Below are 22,453 nucleotides of genomic sequence, written 5' to 3'. Positions count from 1 at the left end.
TGTCCTGTTTGTAATTTGAGTTATGAGTTGTTTTCACTGACCTGTATCTACAGCCCTCCCCCGAGGGATCTTTAACTGCTCGACCACAGCTACCACTGAGAGTCAAGAGCAGCAGGGGTACTTGGCCCAGTTGAGTGAGGTCCATAGTATGCCGGGCCCCGGCACATCAGGAGTAAAAGGTCTCAACCACCACGGTTGGGCCTAGTAACCTCGGCGTGCGCTGTGGACCCCTGAAAGGGGTTCTGGAATACCCCATTTATTTTCTATCTTATAATGTATTGTTCTAATCCAAGGATACCCAAGTTGCTGCTTGAGGATGACAGTGGCCTGTTAAATCCTCCTGGTGGCCACTCCCGTCCCAACACACTGGTCATAGAAACCCTGCTCACAAGAGTGGTCAATGGAAGCAGGTTTTAAAAGTCACCTGTGTGTTCTCGTCGGCTACAAACATTTTATATACCATTCAACTGAGCTTTCTTACTTTATCAAAACCATATTTTTGCACGTATACAGCAATAGTTTTAAACAATGAGGATATCAATTATTTCAATGGATTTTTTTATTGTGGACTTCATTGTCGGATGAAGGAAGAGTAAAATGAACAGGAAATGGTGAGGGGGCATAAAGTTTACATATAACACCTAGTAGGCATGCTCTATCAAGATTAGCATACCTTCAATGTGTGCTTCTTAAGGGGTGTTAGAGGATTCCTCCGGATTCCATGACATTAAAGCACTATGGATTTGGGCTTTCCTTTGATTAGGGATCTGTAGCTGTTTAGATCTTTATTACGCAATGTTTGCAAAGAGTAATTAGTATATGATATGACATCATTTTTCCTATTTTTAAGGTTGGGAATATGGCATCACCATTCCTCCTGATCGAAAGCCGAAGTCCTGGGTCCCCGCAGAGAAGATGTACCACACCAATCGGCGACGCCGCTGGGTTCGTCTTCGCAGAAGAGACCTCCAACAGATGGAAGCCTTGAAAAAGGTGAGATATTCATGTAGCATGTGAAACGTGTACACCCAAACAATCGCACATACATAAGTATCCTACTACAGAAGAAAATAAACTTTCTATTGATATAGACAATGGTGGGGGATGTTGGAAATATCCCATCGTTTTTGTTGACCTTCTGAAACACCATTTTGTTTGTTGATGTTGATAATTGTGCGTGTCTTACTGTAAACACCTAATCAATAGTTTGCTTCCAAAGTTCCTACTACTTCATTTTAAGTGTAATGGGCAGAGGCCCAGGACCAAGCCTTGCAGCTGCCAGTCTGTGGCTGATGCACAATGCCCTGTGGCTTGTCTCAAAAAGGCTTTACATCTTGACCTCTCAGGCAGATGCTATCAAACACTGGACTATGGATGACCTGAAATGACAACACCTGACATGCCTTGTGTAACAACTAATAACACATTCCTACTAATACACCAACCTTTGAAACTTAATAGTGCTTAGATATTTTTAGATAATACTCCAGCCTATAACCCATGTTTATCATTAATAGCATTAATCATTCTCGTGGTTAAACTGCATCTCACAAATATGCAGAGCTATTTGTAATTAACCAAAGGTACCCGCTCCAATGCATTGCAGTTGTGTAAATGCAAGATGCAGGAGAGATACTGCCCTCTACTGGACGCTGATTGCAAGCAGCCCTCCCCCGCTTTAGCTATTTATGAATCAAGTACTCCCACTTCAGCTGCAAGAGTTTGAAACCAGTGAAGAAAATCCAGAGGCTTGGAGCCATCTTCACCTTATCGCTGTTGTTCTAGTCCATTTAAACGCAGTAAGAAACAAAACTGACTTCAATTGCTAAAGCCTATTAAACTCTAACCCCTCTTTCATCCAGGTTTCAATGCGAACGAACCTAGTAGTATCTTGGGCCTTTGTATCACAAATATACGAAAAGCATTTAACATTTCTAAGAGCCTGCAGCTGAGGCAAGACTTGGCCCACAGATTTGACCTAGGCAGGTCTGGTGGCTTAGCCCGGTCTGGAGGCTTAGCCCGGTCTGGAGGCTTAGCCCGGTCTGGAGGCTTAGCCCGGTCTGGTGGCTTAGCCCGGTCTGGTGGCTTAGCCCGGTCTGGTGGCTTAGCTGGGTCTGGTGGCTTAGCCCGGTCTGGTGGCTTAGCCCAGTCTGGCGGATTAGCCCGGTCTGGCGGCTTAGTCCGGACTGGTGGCTTAGCTGGGTCTGGTGGCTTAGCTGGGTCTGGTGGCTTAGCTGGGTCTGGTGAGTTTGCTGCGTCTGGTGGCTTAGCCTGGTCTGGTGGCTTAGCCGACTCTGGTGGCTTAGCTGTGCCTGGTGGTTTAACTGGGTCTGGTGGCTTAGCCCGGTCTGGTGGCTTAGCCCGGTCTGGTGGCTTAGTCCGGACTGGTGGCTTAGCTGGCTCTGGTGGCTTAGCTGGGTATGGTGGCTTAGCTGGGTCTGGTGAGTTTGCTGAGTCTGGTGGCTTAGCCGGGTCTGGTGGCTTAGCCTGGTCTGGTGGCTTAGCCGACTCTGGTGGCTTAGCTGTGCCTGGTGGTTTAGCTGGGTCTGGTGGCTTAGCCCGGTCTGGTGGCTTAGCCCGGTCTGGTGGATTAGCCTGGTCTGGTGGCTTAGCCCGGTCTGGAGGCTTAGCCCGGTCTGGTGACTTAGCCCAGTCTGGTGGATTAGCTGGGTCTACTGGATTAGCTGGGTCTGGTGGCTTAGCCGGGTCTGGTGGCTTAGCCTGGTCTGGTGGCTTAGCCGAGTCTACTGGATTAGCTGGGTCTGGTGGCTTAGCCCGGTCTGGTGGCTTAGCCCGGTCTGGTGGATTAGCTGGGTCTGGTGGCTTTGCCCGGTCTGGAGGCTTAGCCCGGTCTGGTGACTTAGCTGGGTCTGGTGGATTAGCTGGGTCTGGTGGCTTAGCTGCGTCTAGTTGGTTAGCTGCATCTGGTGGCTTAGCCAGGTCTGGTGGCTTAGCCGGGTCTGGTGGTTTATCTGGGTCTGGTGGCTTAGCCCGGTCTGGTGGCTTAGCCTGGTCTGGTGGCTTAGCCTGGTCTGGCGGATTAGCCCGGTCTGGTGGCTTAGCCCGGTCTGGTGGCTTAGCCCGGTCTGGTGGCTTAGCTGGGTCTGGTGGCTTAGCCGCAAGTGGTGGCTTAGCTGGGTCTTGTGGCTTAGCAGACTAATGCGTCCCTTGTAGGGGCCTGTGTTTGGTCACAGATTCAAATCCTGGTGGGTCCACTCAACCTTTCACCCTTCTTAGGTCGATAAAATGAGTACCATTGAGTTGGGTAACAATAACCCTCTGTTATTCAGCGCCAAGATACCCTTGGGTGAGCGAGCACTATACAAGTACAGGTTATGCTTTAGGCCTTACGAGAACAGACTGTGTCACCTCTGAGATCCTTATTTTGATACAAATATAAACTCTGCCTAGACCCAAACATAATCAGGGGGTGACTAGCCTAACTCTGCAAGCCACTGAATACTTGTGACCAGGAGCCACTATTCCCCATGGCTACTTAAATGGTATTTGGAGAAGAACCAATACAAATGTTTAAAATCCTGAATCCCCAAAAGGGATGGGGGCCTGGCACTTATGTTTTTACACATTAAACACCGGAGAGTTGTTTCTTAATGGAAAGAAGTTTTTCATGAGGCCCTACAGTATGAACACAAAGTAAACCTGAAGTTGAAGACGAGTTTTACGACTTAACCGGGGTGAGCCGAATAACGAGACACATATTTTATTGCAAGAAGGCTGTGCAGGCAGACTTGCCTTCTAATTTTACTATATTTAGTCAAGACTGCAGCATAATGTAGTCCTCCATTGCCGCATAATTTCACTGCTCCTCGTTGTTTGTGAATATTGCCCTGCAATGAGAGGGTTGGTATTATATACTTGTGTGTGGCTGCATTGTTAGGATTGTGAGGCAAAGGAGAAACGTTGTACATTCCACATTCCTGGATTCACATAAATTACTTTTTCTGTGAGTTCAGTGCACTCTTTGTCGTGGCCTCTAGATGGCGCTCTTGCACCATAAAGACATGGGTTTTGCTACTTTTGCAGTGTGGAAGTTTCCTTTGGGTACCCTAGTTTAAAACAACTTTCTTTGACAGCTTTGATGTTCCCCGCCTGCAGCAGTGGCTCAGAGCATGCTTCGAAGCCATTTCAGTCATTGCACGCCCTGCCACCGGGTCACCGAAGTTCAGTCGGGTTCAGAGTACGACTGGAAGAAACATCCATTCTTGAGTGTTTATTTTTACATTTGTTGGTATAACATCACTATGATTATTGCAAAGAACACCGGTTTTAACACTGCCACACAAGTGTCCGGCTGAAACGGACAGCAGTTCTTTACGAAGGGGCGTATTTACAAGCCCCGTGCGTCGCCGGTACGTCACTTTTTCCCATATTAAAAGTGACGCACCGGCGAGGCAAATGGCATGTAAATAATCCCCGAAGGTGCTCATTTGGAGTTGTTCAAGTTGCAATACAGTGTTTGTCAGAAACTGAAGGTCCATCCGCTATACAAGCACTGCCAAAGCCAGTAGGTCTGGCCTGTGGCACTGGAGCACACACCTATTCCCTTAACAACCTTAAAATCCTACAAATACCACGAACAAATACAGTTAACTGGGGTGATAGGCGCTTCCTTGTGGCAGCTCCCAGATTATGGAATTCCCTGCCAGCTTCCATCAAAGACAGCCCATCCCTGATGCATTTCCGCAGAAAGATAAACACCTGGCTGTTTGATCAAGAATAGTTACCGGCCTAACCTCGGGAATACATTCAAAGTTTCTAGCGCCGAGACGCCTACGGGCAATTGTACGCGCTGTATAAATCTAAAAAATAAATAAATAAATAAATAAATAATGTATGGCAAACAGCTATTCAAAGATGTCTGCCTGTGCTCACGCCCCTGTGGGCAGCCATCTTTGAATTCTTTTGATGTAAAGTGCTCCAGCCCTCAGTCTGCTAACACTGCGGCTGCGGCCAACGTGTGAATGGAAGAATGAAAGCCCGTGTTCTGGAGTGGGCTAAGCTAAAGCGTGGTAGAATTTGATTGTAAAAGTTCGGATACAATAGGTCGTCGAAGACATACAGCAAAGCTCTATGTAGGCGAGACCTCAAAACACGCATCATGCGTTTTCAAACCCGCTTCCTCTATATTTCCCTATCTTAAAAGGAAGTTGGTTGAATTTGAAGAAATGAGTCATAACATGTCTACAAATGTTGTTATCAAGCAACAAGCTGAAGAAATTATTCCACTGTTACCCTGTTTAGTATTTTTTTTAATGTAGTCTTTGTTAAAAACACGTGTTAGGTGCTTTGCTGCATTTTGTTTCCCAGACTGATAGAACACAACAGAGGGACTGAGGGGCATATTACCAACGATTAGCGATATTTATCGCTAGCGAGGCTTAGCAACAAATTTTTTAACACTAAGCATCGCCGGAAATTATCGCAGAGATAACTTGGTATTAGCAAGGTTTATCTCAGAAGTGATAAAAATCCTCGCACTAACTGCCAAATGAGAGATTATCGCTGGAAAACCAACGATAATCTCTCGAAGTTTGGCGTTATCTTGATGATAGGGGCTCACAAACTTAGCCATGATATCCACCTTCCATAGGATATCATGGCTAAATCAGGAAAATACCAGGTGTAAAAAAAGCAGCGCTAACCGCAGTTAGCGCTGTTTTTTTTATCACTAACAGGGTTAGCGAAATCCTTGATAATAGGAGACATGTCGCTTAACAACATTTCTCCTATTATTTTTCTCTGGACGCCCCCTTTGCATCTCATTAGAGATGCAAGGGGAAGCGTAGAGAAAAAGGGTGCTAACATGCGAATTTGCGTGTTAGCACCCTGTTGCTGATAGGGAGATAATTTTATCTCTGCTTTCTTGGCTTTTAAAGCCAAAAAAGCGGAGATAAATCCCTTGATAATATGCCCCTGAGTTCCAAATACTACTCACATTTTGCTTCGACTTTTCCCTGTTTAAACTGTGAGCACTTCCAACAATTTACTAACATGAAGCATCTTACAGTTTGCACAAGATCACTCTGCGTATAGTGGTCGATCCTTCTCTTTTCTCGCTCCCGCCCTTAGGTACAAACTTCCGCCTCAGCTCCTCTGCATCTCTGATAATAAGCTCTTTCGCAGAGAATTAAAAACCTGGGGCCATATTATCAAGAAAGGGCGATACATTATCGCCGCTTTTATCGGCAGGAAACTGGCACTAAAGCGGCGATAATGGGCTTGATAATAGGCCCTTGTGAATTCCCATTGAAGCCCAGGTTAACACCAGAAACTAGGCTTCTATGGGAATTCACAAGGGCCTATTATCAAGCCCATTATTGCTGCTTTAGCGGCAGTTTCCTGCCGATAAAAGCGGCGATAATGTATCGCCCTTTCTTGATAATATGGCCCCTGGTTATTCGACCATCAGTAACGCCCTCATATCAGATCGTAAGCTCATACGGAGTCTTCGCAAGCGCCATGAGACCTTTTTGGTGATTTGTGCGCTCAATAAGGTCCTTTGACTTTGTATTCCCCATTCCTAGCATTATTAAGAGGTGTAATACTTCCCTTCTAAAGAGTATGCCTGCCACACAGCATGAAACTCTCTTTGTGAATGTGGGCTCTTCTCCTGGGCTGGCTCCCCCTGGTCAGCTGTGGTGTGATGCTTGAGCCCCCTCCACACAATCCAATCCTGATGTCACAGCTTCGGTTTGACCCTCGGTTCCATCTATAGCACCATTTTGCTGCCATAATCCTCTGTTCGCAGTTAGCTGAGGCAGGGGTTGGCAGCTGGAATGGGCAGCCATTGCTGGGTTCTGCTCTTGGACAGATTTACAAGCAGGTTCCCAGGGTGTGAAAAACTCAAGCTTCTGGTGTTTACCCTTCCATGTGGGTGCAAAGAGGGGGCAGTATCTGATGCTCCGCCCCTTCTGCATTGCATCCATGCTTAAGGAAGAGTGAAATCTGCCATCAGAGTGCAGATAGGGGAGGGTGTAGCTTGTAGCCGAGGCCTAAGCATTGGTGCTTATCTTGCCTCCCAGCTGGCTGCACCCACATTTGAGTTTATTTTAATGAAGTACATCTGTCCAGGACATTTTTCCGGTTGTTTCACTGTATGGACCCCTCCTGTGGTCTCATATATATTGAACAGGCCTCAGCCTATAAATGCTCTGTGCAAAGTAGTTTTCCTTCCCAGTGCAGTTATAAAAACAAGAGTGGCTTTACATTGTGACAGATGGCTACCTTCTCACTGGGCTACCAAATATTAGGAGCTGACCCATTATAAGCTAACTTTACAGGTCTGGAACACATCTGACCAATCACATCTGCGTAAACTATTGTCAGAGCGAATGTCCCTCCAGAGCAGCAGGTTTCCAAAATACAAACCACCTTTCGGCAGCACTGACTCGGATGTATGACGCTACATCGCGGCAACACTCATCGCGTGCATTTACATCGCGGCTATCACATCGGCCCGACCATTACATCGTGAGTCAACACATCGCTGACCTTGGCAACGCGATTACATTCATTCCTATTGGCCCGAACATCACCCCGCAGAACATTATGTCGCAGTGGAAAACAACGCGGTTTTTGTTATTTGCCGCCTGAACCCGCCCCTACCCCTGCCCCCCCCCCACCCCCCCCCCGTTCCCCCAACACAAAATCTTCTATTTTTATTTCTTTTTTGGGGGGGTGTGTGTATTCATTTTCTAAATGGCTTACAATAAAAGCCTGTGTTTTTATAAATCTTACATTTTAATCTTTTTAACAGTAAATGGGGTGGGGGGTGTATAAAAGGTGTCGCCCCCCCCCCTCCCTCCATCCATTTCGCCGTCTCTAGTCCAGCTGGCCAGACGTGGGAGCAACGTTCCTGCGCACCGACCTCCGCCATTAAAAGTAAGTCACCCGAAGTAATTGCTCCGGTATTCCCGTAATTACAGCCTTTACACCATGGCCAGACAAGGGTGAGAAGTTGCCTTTCCGAGGCAGGCCTTTAAATTTATTATGTATGTGTTTCTGTTAATAACGCAGTGAATATGAAGCCCGGTTTGGGGTGGGGGTTGTGCTGTTCCTGAGCGGGTTACGTTGGTTCTACAAGTGTGATGTCAGTTAGGCCCAAGCTGAGAACGGCACTCAAGTATGTTTAAAGCAAAGATGTGCCATATAATGTATAGCAGGATATCCCCTCTCCCCAACATGGCCTCACTCCCGATGTAACAGGCTATTGCTAACTCCATCGATGATCGTAGACAGCAAGGCACCTGAAATCACTACTTTGCTGATGCTGTTCGCAGCTTGACGTGACTAACGCCACCTCTAAGGGCCCCTTCTGCATAGCATATTAACCGAGCTGCCTAATCTTCCTTCCACCACTTCAAAACATCCAATGTATTACTTTAGTTCATACAAAATGAGTAACTCTTCACACCTACCTCCGCTTCGCTGCTCTAGATCCAGCAGGTGAACCCTGGACAGTGACTGATAACCTCCCTGCACTGCAGTTGAGCAAATTTAAATCCACAGTTTTCAGTGAAAAAGGTGGCTAGTGAGGAGTGCAGGCTTGCACTACGTTTGCACTTTCTAACACCAGATACTGCTGGTGCAGTTCTTTACCAATTAAGCTCTGTAAACCCGGGGAACACCATGTACAATGAAGAGGATGTCGCCAGACGGATAGCACACACATCCTTCCACCCAGCCTTCATCCATGCATCCATCCATACAGCCATCCATTCAATCACCCACCCATCTGCCATCCATTCATCCACCCATCCATGCATCTATCCTTACAGCCATCCATTCATCCATCCGCCATCCATTCATCCATCCATCCACCCACTCACCACACACATCCTTCCACCCAGCCTTCATTCATGCATCCATCCACCCTGCCATCCGCCACCCATTCATTAAATCTGACATCTGCGCCATTATAACATATGTAGCGCTGTGTGGCTTTTCCGCATCCATGCAACCATCCAGCACCTATCCATGCATCCATCCACCCATACACCCATCCATGCATCCATCCATACAGCCATCCATCCGCCTATACATGCATCCATCCACCCATACATGCATCCATCCACCCATACATGCATCCATCCACCCGTACACCCATCCATGCATCCATCCATCCAGTAATAAAAATGTAATGTAGCGCTGCACTTTTACTTTTGGGGAGTTGATAGGAGGCTCGGACGCAGTCATTCGAAGATATATGTTAGCCCATTTTTAGTAAAAGGCCATTTGCTTCTGTTCTCCTTTTTTTAAAAGTTTTGTGTAACCCCTTTTCCGTTTTGTATATATAATATTTATTAGCCCGTTTGTCTATGTATTGTTACTGTTTCCGTTTAGTATAATTGTAAATTATTGTAATTGAAAAGTTTTGTGTCACCCCTTTTCCGTTTTGTGTCACCCCTTTTCCGTTTTGTATATGTAATATTTATTAGCCCGTTTGTTACTGTTTCCGTTTTGTATAGTTGTTAATTATTGTACTTGCAACATAAATGTTAGCCCGTTTCCGTTTGCATCCTTAAAAGTTCTGTTTTTATATAAGTCGCATTTTCTTGCGTTGTAATGGCATGTTAACATCGCATGCATTGTAATTGCATGCGATGTTAATGCCATGGCGCCGTTGTAGCATGCGCACTAAAAGGCTGCGATGCCAACGACAATGCGATGTAAAAGTCGCGGCGCGATAGCACCGCGATGTATTTACATCGAAGTAATGGGTGTTTCCCACTGACTCTGTTTCTGCCACCACAGGGAGGGCAAATGGCAAGAAAAGAGTTAGGGGAGGGTGGATTCAATACCTGGTGACCTTGTAGAGTTCAAGGTCACCCAGAGTGTACTGGTACTTGAGTCAGGATATAAAAAGCAACAAAAGGTGTGATGGAAAAGGTGTGTATTAAAATCTCCTTGCAAATGATATGATAATGAGTTCATATGGTTTTTAGAGAGAGGCAGTGATACATGTGTAAAACAGTAAGTGCTGGTGCTCTCGTCAGGAGGCAGCTTCCACCAGCCCATTTTTCCTGTTAGCCCCGCCTAAAACAGAACCCACTACTAACTAACCATGAAACCCTACATGAGGGGAGGGGTTGTGGCATAATGGCCAGAGATGCCAACTTCAGAGCAGGGGAACCAGGTTGAAGTCTTGGCATCGGCTCAGCATCCTGTGATTCTGGGCGAATCATTTAATCTCCCCCTGCCTACAAAAAATGAATGTGTCCTTAACTGGTGCTCATGAAAAGCGCTCCGATACCTTTGGGTCGAGTTCACGCTATAAGCGTCGGTGTTGACGATTAAGTGCCATGCCGAGCACCAGAAACCGCTGGCTCAAATTAAGCCCTGGAGGGAGGTTGTTTCAAAGTCTGGGAGCGAAACAAGAGAAGGGGGGTCCACCAAGGCATGCTTACGTGATGCGAAGGGTGGTGGAGAGTGCTTGACAAGGTATACAGCCTTTACAACAAAGCTTTTACAATGAACTACCATTACAACGCAACTTTTACAACGCAAACCATTACAACGCATAGCGCTGGGGGGGGCTCTAGGATAGGGAATAGGTTTAATGTACTATCCAACACCTTCCCTACTATCCACGGGGACTGGAGTTGGAATAGTAAATTAAACTATTCACTATCCAGCGCCCAAAAGCATTATGTGTTGTAATGGTATGCGTTGTAAAACTTACGATGTAAAGGTAGGCGTTGTAAAAGTATGCGTTGTAACGTCATACATCCGCTTGACAAGTAGACCAAAGAGACTGTAGCAGAGATTAAGGAGGGTTCTCACATTGCTCTCCTGGCATACCAGACAGAGGGTCAAAGCAGTTTGACCAGCTGGGAGGGCATGTGGTCTGATTTACACTCGAAGAGAAGCAGTCCAGCTGCTGCACTTAGGTGACCTGCAGCCTATTCGATTAATATTTAGGGAAGTCTAAATGTAAGTCATTCCCATAATATGTTCCAGGTAATTTAAGCTCTTGTATCACTAGTGGTGGGCAGCAAAATATAAGAACAGAAATCATTTTCTCAATGTTTCAATATGTATAAAACAGGTAAAAGTATTTTTCTTTATGTGAGGGGGGAAAAGCAAAGCGGAATCAAAGCAAGGCGATACCCAGATTCCAAGCCGTAGGAAGTGAGCTTAAGTAGTGGGGCCGCCATGCTGAAATCCCAGAATGTCAGTTTTGTCTGAGATGAGTCTGAGAGTATTGGCAGCCAGCCATCCATCCATCCATCCATCCATCCATCCATCCATCCATCCATCCATCCATCCATCCATCCATCCATCCATTCATCCATCGACAAGACTGGAACTTAGAAAGGTTGATGTCGTTGGGATCACTCAGCCTGAGAAGCACTTGTGTATCTTCAGCGTAAACGTGAACCAAACTCTTAACGGGAGCGACAAAAGTTCCAACATACATTAAATAACGTACAGCCAAGTAGATCCAGCAGATTAGTGGCCTTAAGACAGGTTCTTGCCAGTCTCATAATTCAAGTACCTTTTCACGAAAAATTTAGGACCCACCGGATCATGTGGGATGGATACCTCTTTATTTTGTAATTCCAAGTGTGCTGCAAGGAAAAGACATATGTAAGATGTATGCTGGTCCATAGGACACCCCCCAGGAGCAAGGACTTCTGTGCTCAGCCCCCAGACCCACACTGACTCACACGGCCAACATCCCAATCAATGTTCCATTAAAGCATCATCACTCAGACAGGCTGATCGATGACGCAGACAGACATAGGACGTAGCTATAACACATCCCCTTTACTTAATAACATAAATGCAGATGTATCAGTGCGTTCGGTCAAAAATACAATCCCACTTGGATCCGAAGTGAAGACTCTCCTGGTCTAGTTAAGTAATAGTAAGTTTATTTTGCATAGTTAATTAAAACCATTGCTTACAGTAAAACCAATTCAAATACACAGAATAAAAGATATAAAAGATAAAATTATGAGCATCTCAGTCCAGCTCTAAAGCCCTTAGCATTTTTAACATTTGTCGGAGCGTTTCTAGGTTTGTACAAAAGGTCCTGCGATTAAAAGTCTTTTACGAAAAAAAGGTTCTGTACAGTTGGTCTTAAAATTATAGTATGTTCTTTAGAAGTAACCTGCAGTGACTTTAGCATCCTAGCACATCGGCCAGAACCCAGATCTTAATAATAGTTTAATTTGAAGTGCGTTTACATACAGCATACATGGTCCCAGTGTGATTAGAGATGAATCCGAGAGGATGGTCTTTTTTTGGGACATATTCCCAGAGATAGGTAGAACGTGGAGGCTAAGCCTTGTTTGTCTTACGTGATCTTAAACAGTTTTTGTTATTTTGCTATTGTTAGGAATTTTACTAGACGACTGGTCTAGTTGGCCAACAGTGTTAGAAGTTGCAGAAAGCCAGAAAAAAGAGTGTCGCAATCACCATCCATTGCTAATTTGGTGTCATTGCAGACTGCAACAAGAGCTATTTCTGTGTCGTGAGTCGGCTTGAAGCCTAATTGAGTCAAGAGCTCTGGAACTCTTTCTAGTGTCCTCAATAGTAGAGGAAGTAGAGAAAAAGTTGCCCCACTTTGGTAAAGGCTGTTCATTGACTCAAACATTATGGAGATTCTGAATAATCATAATTAAGTTGTGGAATTAACGAATATAGTTTTCCCACCTTGAAGATCTGTGTAGGAGAGGAGACAGTAGAACCCAGACATTCATATGTCAGATCATATGTCTCCACCTGGTCCTGTATATCTTCAATTCAAGCCAGGTTCCCTTTTCCCAACACATAACTCTTCACAATCCCAATATACTTGTGTACGCGCAATGAAGCGCTCTGACGTGGCTGTACGACAACATTGTAATAACCCCCTAATCTTCACCATAGTGCCCTGGCGGCCTCAGATTTTAATGTCATGCTGTATTCCGCAGCGTAAAGTTGAAGATTGGGAGTCTGAAGGCTGGGAGTACGCATCGCTCTTCGGATGGAGGTTCCACCTCAAGTATCGTAAGACGGACAGCTTCCGCCGACGTCGCTGGAGGCGGCGCATGGAACCCCTGGAGCGGACTGGAGCGGCTGCAGTTTTTGCATTAGAAGGTGCACTGGTAAGGACGGAATTCCCTATACATATCCCGCACGCGCAAGGCTGTTGCCCATTTCGGCACATTTTTACACACACAGTAGATTTATTCTTTGAAGATGATCTATTGCATTGAGTGCCACATGCAGTTTCCCATGAGTTGCTATTTTGTATGAAGGGAATGCATCTAGTGTTTTACTCCCAAATTTAGTAAAAGGTTGGACATAACATGGCTTGTTTAGTGTCATTTGTGATATACTGCAATCAGCGATTATCAGGAGTTTGCACATTCATTGAAATGTTGAAAGTAGATTATGTGATCTAATGTTTCACAATGTAGTCCATGATTGACTGTATAAGTCTGCTATGAGGCCTCTTTCATAAGACCCAGCTCATTCAAACCCTTCGCTGCAGGCAGATGGTGAGACAAAGAGGAGGGACCGGGCAGGGTGGGCTTGTAGTTGTACAAGAACACTATTGCCTCCCTATGCCCCCTTCTCTGTGACTTGTAGGACACATGTCAAAGGCAAAACAACTATCTAAAGGATTGTAAGTACAACTGCATTAGTATGTAACATATCTAGGTAACCCTATATGCACCACATGGTTAGTGTTACAGAAGTGAACCAGTGTTTAAGTTTGTTTTTGGTAGAGGGAATGTGGACTTGTCAAGAACCAAAGCAAACTTTGGGGCATATTTACAAGAAAATGACACAGTGTGGCGCTGCTAGCCATCTTGCAGTGCGAGCTGCATCACTAAGAAAGTGCAGGGATGCATCGTACTTACAACAATGTGAACCATAGCTGTGCTTTCCTCTGCGCTGGTGGACATTTGGCTGCCTAGCGCCAACACAGGCCCCCTTGCACCATAGTGGAAGTGTTGCTGCGTGCTGTGGATGATTGTTGTTGTGCAGGAAGTGACACCTTCCTGCACAAAAACAATAATTGATGGTGTTTTCCTCCTTCTATGTGTGCTGCATTTTTCTAGTAAAACGAATAGGATGTGAGACGCTGTAGTTCATATCGCTGCAAGTCATAGATGTTACAGTTACCAAATGTAACCTTCCACTCGGTTGCACAATGACGTCATCAGCAAGCTCTTAACACAGTTCGCCATTTTAATCTGTGGTATTGTGCCTTATGTTACATGTTTGTTATAGGTTATACATTATGTGGTATATGTAACATCTGACTTGGTAGACTGATGACCCTACAGAGAGTATAAAAAATGACCCTATAAATATTACCTCCATCTTCATGTGGCAGAGAACGCAACCGCTTTCTATAGCATGTCTCTTACAACCCCGGAGAAAGAGTTTTGGTTAAACAAATGCCGCCAGCAGTCGAACAATAAACTGCACTTACTCAGACCTAAGAACATTGTTGTCTCCTCAGAGCACTTAAGAAGTGAAGGAGACGCTTACAACATTTATCTCAATGGAGAATGGGTTAGTAAAATCATGAGACCCTTAAGTTGGATGCAGTCCTAGGAAGAAGTGTTCAGAGTTAGTCCTGTTCTAGTAGATACAATCCAACTAAGACCCTGTTATCAGGGTCCTTGTTATTGGCTGTATGGCTTTGATAGAGTTCGTGTTTGGCATATGATGCACTGTTGTCAAAAGTTTCTTAAAAGCGTTCATCACGTTCTTCCTCAAACCTACTCAACACCTTCTACTCAAGAATGTGCTTCTTTGGCATCGTCCTTGAGAGGTTCGCCTCCTGCTTGAACAATAGATCCTAGCTTTGGTCCAGATGAGCACCTCTGGATCTATCTGATCCACTAGACTTCAAAAGTCCCTCAAGGCTCTATCTTCGGTCCAGTGATCGTCAGCTTGTACATGGATACCCTGGGAGCCCTCCCAGCCAACGAGAACATCAGGACCCATGATATGTGCACCCAACTTGCATCCGTAAATGAGAATCCGTGTTATAAAATGTCTCAGTACCGCCCAGGCCTGGATATCTAAGTCATACTCGAAGCTCCGTCCCATGAAGACAGAGGTTGTACTCATCGCCAGCGATAATGGTGAAAAATAAGTGAAGAATACAATTTCAGTATTGGACCTTGATGGGTCTTAGGATCACATGAAACCACTTGAAGAGCGCTGTTCAACCACAGCATGACTGATCAAGGATTCAGGAAGCTTGACAGAATCTCACCCGCCCTCAGACATCTTCACTGGGTCCCGCTATCAGCCCACATCACTTTCAGAGTTAGATGCCTCACCAAGCAAGTCACCTTATCTGGCAAGCAAGATAAATGTTGGAGGACAATGTACAACACCAGCATCCTCATCAAGCTACAGAAAACAGAATACAGGAAGAAAATTCTGAAAAACAGTGTATTCCTGGGTAAGAGGCATCTAATCTTTGCATTTTTGTCTGGCGGCGGTGATGCAACCTCAAGGTCTACCACTTTTATAATTTCTCCATAGAAATTGCATACATTCTCAAGTTTATCAATTATAGGGAAAAAGAGTCATGAGCTGCGAGAGAAAATTAAAAAAAATAAGATCATTGAAAATCTGTGCCTCTCATGAACAGCAAGCAAAGCGATGAAAAGGGCTCCCCTTTTCAAGGGCTCAGAAAGAAATCCTGAAGATGTAGCTAAAGGGGGTGCCCTGAGAAGAAACCCAGAAAACCAGCATTCTCCTCCTTTCATTTGTGAGTGGAAGGCAGTCATGGAGTATCGCAACGTCTTACTACTAATCCTCCTTTTGGTCAGGATAACGGGGGAACACGCAAGGCCAAGTTTTAGGCCGCGTATGCAGAGACAGGCCTTAAGAGTTGCCCTTCCTTCTCAGGCAAACACCATACTATCAATCTTGGATAGGAGTATACAGAAAAGGAAAAGGTTTAGTGAAAGGCTAACTTGTGAGTGAGTGACAGAGTGGGCCCACTGGCAAAAGCGTTCAAGCAGCTGCTGCACCTCCAGCGTAACTACACGAGTAGGCTCGAGGTGGGGAGGATAATTCTATCTACCTCGTTGGCATCACCCTCTGCAGCAGGGAGGGACTCAACCATCTTGAGACCCAGAGGATTCTTAAAGATGGGTCAAACTCCATGGTCATTGATCCTGATGAACAGAAAGAACCGCTAAGTATCCAGCTGGTTCACTCCCAAGTGCATGAACTGGTCCACATTGGACACCACCGACTGTAGCATCATTGGTCGTGGAAGAAGCGACCTTCTTTCCTACTTACGGATTTACAATCTAACCTCAGGTTTGGTATTAGGTCCTGTGCTTACTAAGCCACTGGAGTCAAGCTATCCTGGCTGAAGACAGCTGACAGCCAGAAACCGATCCTAGGATGCTTGATTCCGGTCCAGGGAAGACATGGCTTGGCAGTTCGGTCTGGACTGTTCCCATGAGGCACAGGGTCAAGACTGATGTGCATATGGCCATGTCTGAACTGGGGTGGCTTGGTGAGCAAAATAACAATGGCTTAAACCCAAATCTGCGACTGGGGGTAAATGTTTTGCCATTGTGCAACATTCCGTCCATCATCTTGTGTGTTTTGGTATTGAATTCGCCAAGAAGACACTCAGGAGGCTACTCTTTGCATCTTCAATCTCCTTCCCGATCAATGGGTTGCGTGCTTCTTGTGGAAAATCCAAGTAATAGAAGCTGAAACCAATTATTAAATCATAAAATGTGTGTTTGGCCTGACTATATTTTTCATATTTCTTTGCTTTTATCACCAATTTGAAATCTAACTGTTCCATCTTTTGTTACCAATCCCCTGCTAGATCGAATTGTGACGTCATTCTACACACTTCAAATGCTGAACCTCTGTAATCAAAATAGTCTCAGTTAAGAATATTCAACATAATTCTTAACATAAAATATAAATCTGCATCTCGGGTGGCACAGAATTGTGACCTTCAGGCATTCACAAACTGCAGCGGTCTCAGGATTCCAGGACGCCTGCAAAACCTTTCTAAATTCCTATTTTGAAAATATACACATATTTTCGCATGCAAAAAATGCACAGGTTTAAAAATTCTTGCAAACTTTTTGCGATTTTTAAATTTTTCTACAGAGAAAATCGTTTCCCAGAAACTTGCAATTTTCTGTGAATCAATTGCGGTAGAATACAGGGCTTGAGGGAAAAAAAACGTGCAAAAATTGAAGAATATCCTTTGGAGTGTTTTTTAACTTTAATTGCTGTAAAATTATCCACAATTTGACATTTTTCTTTGTACATAAATGGTAGAATCAAACAAAATCTACTACACTTGTGGATAATTTGCGGTGATAAATGGGATTCGTGGTGTACTATACGTGGAAACCTGAATCTATGAATCAGGATTGGAAGTTTCGGACTCCAAAAATTCAAACGATGATGTACCTAAAAAGACTGGTGTGTATAAAATGTTTTGAGAATTACCAAGTTTGTTTTTAGAGAAAGGATGCACCCAACTTTGATATTACTGTATGCTCAAAAACAAGCATTGCCTTCAACATTTGAGTAAATTGTTTCCGTACCATGACTAAGCGCAAAGATGTACAAAAGATCCCCAACTTTCCTCAGTAGAATACCCATGATTTGCATCTCCTGAAAACTAGAAATTGAAAAATTGTAAGTATACAGGGGACTTGGGCATAATTTGTAAATTTGCATATCTGACTATTGCAAAATTATGATTTTCCCACAGTATAAGTTTAGGTTTTGGTTGCACATGGTTGTTTACGAAGAGGTGCATGTGTCAAGTTGGAATGTACTGAAGATGCACCAGACTGTAATGTTGTGGGTAGTCACAAATCTTCCAAATACTTTACGCATCAAATTTGTAACTCTATCTATGGTTCCAAAATAGACAGGCGCAAATATGCATACTTGGTGAAAACACCACTCAAACATCAAACTATTATGTATGGTCAAAGGGGAAGGAAAAGTGCACTGTTCATTTGTAAATTAAAAATGAAATCTTTAATTGTAAATCTCAGGTTTCCCACCGGTGGAAAACTTTCCAATTTAGGTATATGCACATAAACCTACGATTGTCATAGATTTCCCATAAATTTGCACTAATACATACGTATGCCGATATTTCCCATAAATTTGCACTTTTATAAAAACATGTGTGGGCTCACAATTTGTGCAGTTACTAATTTGTTACTGAATCGCCCATTAATTAAAAACATGTTTAACATGGACCTAGTCTCAATGTAAAACTTAATGTCACTACCGAGAAGTTTGCGAAGATGGATTCTATTCAGCTTTACCGAAGCTGGAAGGAGGATTGAGGAAAAAGAAAAGGGGAAATCCACCACCCGCCGCTCCCTAAGCAATTCCAAACCCGGCAATAGGCTTTATGTCGAAATGAAACACCTGACAAACGCCAGCTCTATATTTTTCTTCATGGGCAATTGCCTACCTGTAATTGTACATCCATGTTCATGTTTGGATCTAGTGTAAATTGAAGTTAAGAATGTTTTTTATGAAGGATTAGGCTTTCTTATAATGCATTTGTGTGGGCTGCTGTCAAAGTAAATGTTTGGGGTTCCGCCTAATGAAATGTCGGCTCTGGTTTCCCCTCGCTCAGCATGATCTGCAGTGTGGAGGAACTGAAACAGCTCTGTAGGACATTTTATTCAGTCTGTTTCCAACTAGCAGCCGAGTCCTACACTGCAATTTTCAAAAAGTTGTAAAGGCCGGTGACCCTCCCGATTTGGTATTCATTATGAGGAATTAGTCAAATTTGATTGTGCATTTGCAGCAGTTTGACACCATGGGTAAGAACAGTCAGATTATTCAGCAGTGGCCTTTTCACTGAGTGCATCCAGGTTCTGCAGACGTCAGTGTCTTTTTGGGTATGCTTTCATAAAATATCATCCCTTCGGGGAAGATCCAGTTCTGGGAAGCGATGGTGGTATCCTTCCTAACTAGAGTCAGAACTGAGAGACAACTTTTAAGATGGATCCGGCTAGAGGCAAAACTGAGAATCCACTTTAGGATCACTTTTAAGGTGCATCAGTCTAGAAACAAAAGTGAGACACCCCTGCAGGATCCTTTCCAAATGAGACATCCATCTAGAGCCAAACCTAAGAATCCACTGTAAGGTCCTTTCTGAGTGAGGCATCTATCCAGATCAGCGTTTCCCAAACTGTGGGTCGCCAGCTGAATTGTGGTGGGTCGTGAAGAGCAATAAATAAAGAACCCTTTACAATTTGTATTTATCTTGTTACATTTGCTGTGCATCAGAGACAGGTGAATTGTCAGGTTGTCATCTGACACATTGCTGCTTATTCTTTTTGCATGGGGATTGGTGTTTCCTTTCTCTGACTGCAAAGTGAGAGGAGCTGTTAAAGTGAACCGTGTGACAATCTTGCTGGGGTACAGGAAACGTGAAAGGAAAGGCTGCGGGGTGTTATTTTTTTGTAACACAACAAAATTACATTACTTGTAAATAAACTGTACAACTATTTCAAAACATATTAGCAGTTAGGAGAGTAAAAAAGAAGCACATTTGTTTTGTAATTCTGAAGTGTGATGGAAACAAAGATTTTAAAAGAATCATACACAAGTGGGGCCAATTGTAGGATCAAAACAAATCAAGACACTTTTGCTTGGTGAAGCAAAAAGGATAAATATTCACTGAAGCCCAATTCCACACATTATCAGTTGTGTGCTGTATAGGTTTATCAGTAAAACTGCATGTCTGTACAAATGTTGTGGCCATTTCATTTGAAAACGTGTTGCCTGTAAATGACAGCACGTGACCGCACAATGCTTTAGTAATATATTTTATTTTGGTAATTCACAGCATTTTGAAAGCATGACTACTATTAGATTAAAAAATGTGCACCGTCTCATGCTTGTTAAAGCTAGGGGGATCGTGAAAGTTTGTTGTTCTAAAAATTGGTGTGTGGTTCTAAAAATGTTTCAGAAGTACTAGACTATAGTAAGACTAAGGAGCCATTGCAGGATCCTGTCTGACTTTGAAAACTATTGAGAATTAGAACTGAGAAACCAATGAATATCCTGTCTAACTGCAGCACCTATGTGAGGCAGACGTAGACACCACGAGGGATCCCTTCCAACTGGAGCCAGCACTGAGGTGCCTTTCTAACGGATGTACTTTGTTACAACGCATGCTTTTACTACGCATGCCTTTACAACGCAGGTTTTTCAACGCAAGTCGTTACAACGACTTGCGTTGGGGGGTGCTGGATAGTAAATAGTTTAATTTACTATTCCAACTCCAGTCCCCGTGGATAGTAGGGAAGGTGTTGGATAGTAAATTCAATTATTACCTATCCTAGAGCGCCCCCCAGCGCAATTCGTTGTAATGACTTGCATTGAAAAACCTGCGTTGTAAAGGCACTGCGTGGTAAAAGTTGCGTCATAAAGGATGTTTCCCCTTTCTAACAGAGGCATCTATCTAGAATCTGAACTGAGAAACTACTGCAGAACCCCATCTAACAGAGACGCCTATCTAACAGTAAATACAACAACCAATTGTAAGATCCCTTCTGACAGCGGTGCCAAACAAAGAAAGAATCGTCACCTACACAACCACTGCAGGAGCCTGCTACATCTCAGGAAACTATCTACAGGGAGAATCTATTTTGGGAGATACTTTAGAGCCCATCTAGGAGAGGCATTCATTTAGCATCAAAACTTGGAAATGTCTGCATAATTTCAATAACCGGCATTCGTCAAAAGTCAATGTCCTAGAGTCATTCTTCTTTATCGTTTCTCATTGACAAGGTTAGTAGCTCCCTCAAAGTGATGACACGCAGCACGCCATCCACTTACAACGCTGTTCTTTTATTTCCGTATTACTGAGTCCAAGGAAGCATGCTGCAGCCTCAATTTGCAGAAATGCATGGCAAGGAGAGCTCTCTGGGCGAGAAAAACACAAATGCATTAATGGCAATGCAAACTAATCTTCATAGAGGTTCCACATTCTCCTTGCTTGCGTTTCCGGGGTTCTAGTCATGCGATTTTGCAGCTGCAGAATACCTGCTGCGGGAGATCTTGAAGTTGGCGGCTGGGTAAGGAGGACTGTCATGTAGCCAATGGTCCAGGTCTTGAATGCTTTGAGGACCAGGAGGGCACCTTTGAGTTTTCGGAGTGTCGGTCTGCCCCTGTTGATGTCCAGAGTGCTGTGACCAGATAGAGGAAGCTGCTCTTCAGTAGGATGAGGTTGGATTCTGGTAACCATTGCCTCCAGCAAGGCAGGACCAAGGCTTAGAGAGCCATTCTGAATTCTAGGAGTGGTAGTAATAATATTTATTGAGAAATGTACAAGTGCCAATTGTTGATCAGCTTCTACATGAACATATAACATTACAAACAAAAAACACTAAACAATAAACAATAAAGCATGCATTAGTAGAGAAGATCTAAACAACTAGTCTACTTGTCAATGGTCAGCAGAAACTATTTCATTTTCTAAAGTAGACTGAAGGACTGAAGAAAAAACATTTTACTGCTTCTGGAAGGAAGGTCTTCACTTTGCATGGTAGCGATAGCTGGTGCCACTCTTTCCTTGTCTGTTAGCAAGGAGTTTCTTGAAGCTGAGGTTGGTGTTAGTAAGGATGCTTAGGAGCTTGACACTCCAGAGGAGCAGAGGAGAGAGACCATCAGGGGGAAGTCTTGATTGCCAATATGAGTTGGTTGTTGTTTAGCTTCAAGTGAGGACCACATCTTTTTTTATTGGGATGAGTTTGTGGACGTTTCTCGACATCCAGGCGTGAACTGTGTTAAGAAACTTTAAAGGTAGAGTGTGTCAGTGTTGGAAGTGATCTTTAGGTAGGTTTGGGTGTCGTCTGTGAGATGGAGGATGCTTTTGTCTTTGTCAGTAGGACTCCAAAAGGTTCCATGTGCAGGCTGAAGCTTACCTCTAAGGGGATGGTGCTTAGCTGGTTGACACAGGGGGCATATTTACAAGCACCTATAGCCACAGGAACATCACTACGTTAAGCTACTTAATGTGGCGTAGTGCTGCCTTGTAATTAGGGCACCCTTTCATGCTATACTTAGCGTGAAAGGGGAGGGCAATGGGTGTTGCGGTGGGCGTGCCTTGTGCAAGGGTACCTGCGTTGGCGCTAGGCTGCTAAATTTAGCACCAGCGCGGAGGGAAATGCAGTGCTGAAACTTATTGTTGTAAATATGGTGCAGCCCTGCGTTTCAGAAGTGGCGGAGTGTGGCCTTAAGCCAGGAAGACTGGTAAATATGCCCCATGGTTTCTATAACAGGAGTTCTCATGGAAGAACTTTGCTTTGGTTGCCAGGTAGGACGTAAAACATTGTAGTAGGTGGCCTTCGAATCCAATCCTGGAGAAGTTGGTATCATCTAGGGCTTGGTGGTGGACAGTGTTAAATGTTGAAAAGTTGTCAAGGAGAAAGAA

General features: G+C 44.2%; 1 protein-coding gene across 1 annotated transcript in view; it reads left to right on the top strand.

The window, feature by feature from the left end:
• Nucleotides 1-22,453, top strand: part of DYSF (dysferlin) — a 1,004,398-nt gene that overhangs the window by 494,315 nt on the left and 487,630 nt on the right. Inside the window, exons 29-30 of the mRNA XM_078674496.1 lie at nt 851-993; nt 12,942-13,115. Coding sequence (XP_078530622.1) covers nt 851-993; nt 12,942-13,115 — 317 coding nt within the window. The remainder of the gene's footprint in view (nt 1-850; nt 994-12,941; nt 13,116-22,453) is intronic.

Source organism: Lissotriton helveticus, chromosome 2_1 (assembly GCF_964261635.1).
Source record: "Lissotriton helveticus chromosome 2_1, aLisHel1.1, whole genome shotgun sequence".
Taxonomy (NCBI): Eukaryota; Metazoa; Chordata; class Amphibia; order Caudata; family Salamandridae; genus Lissotriton; species Lissotriton helveticus.
The sequence above is the reverse complement of the archived record's forward strand: the minus strand, read 5'-3'. Positions and strand labels throughout refer to the sequence as shown.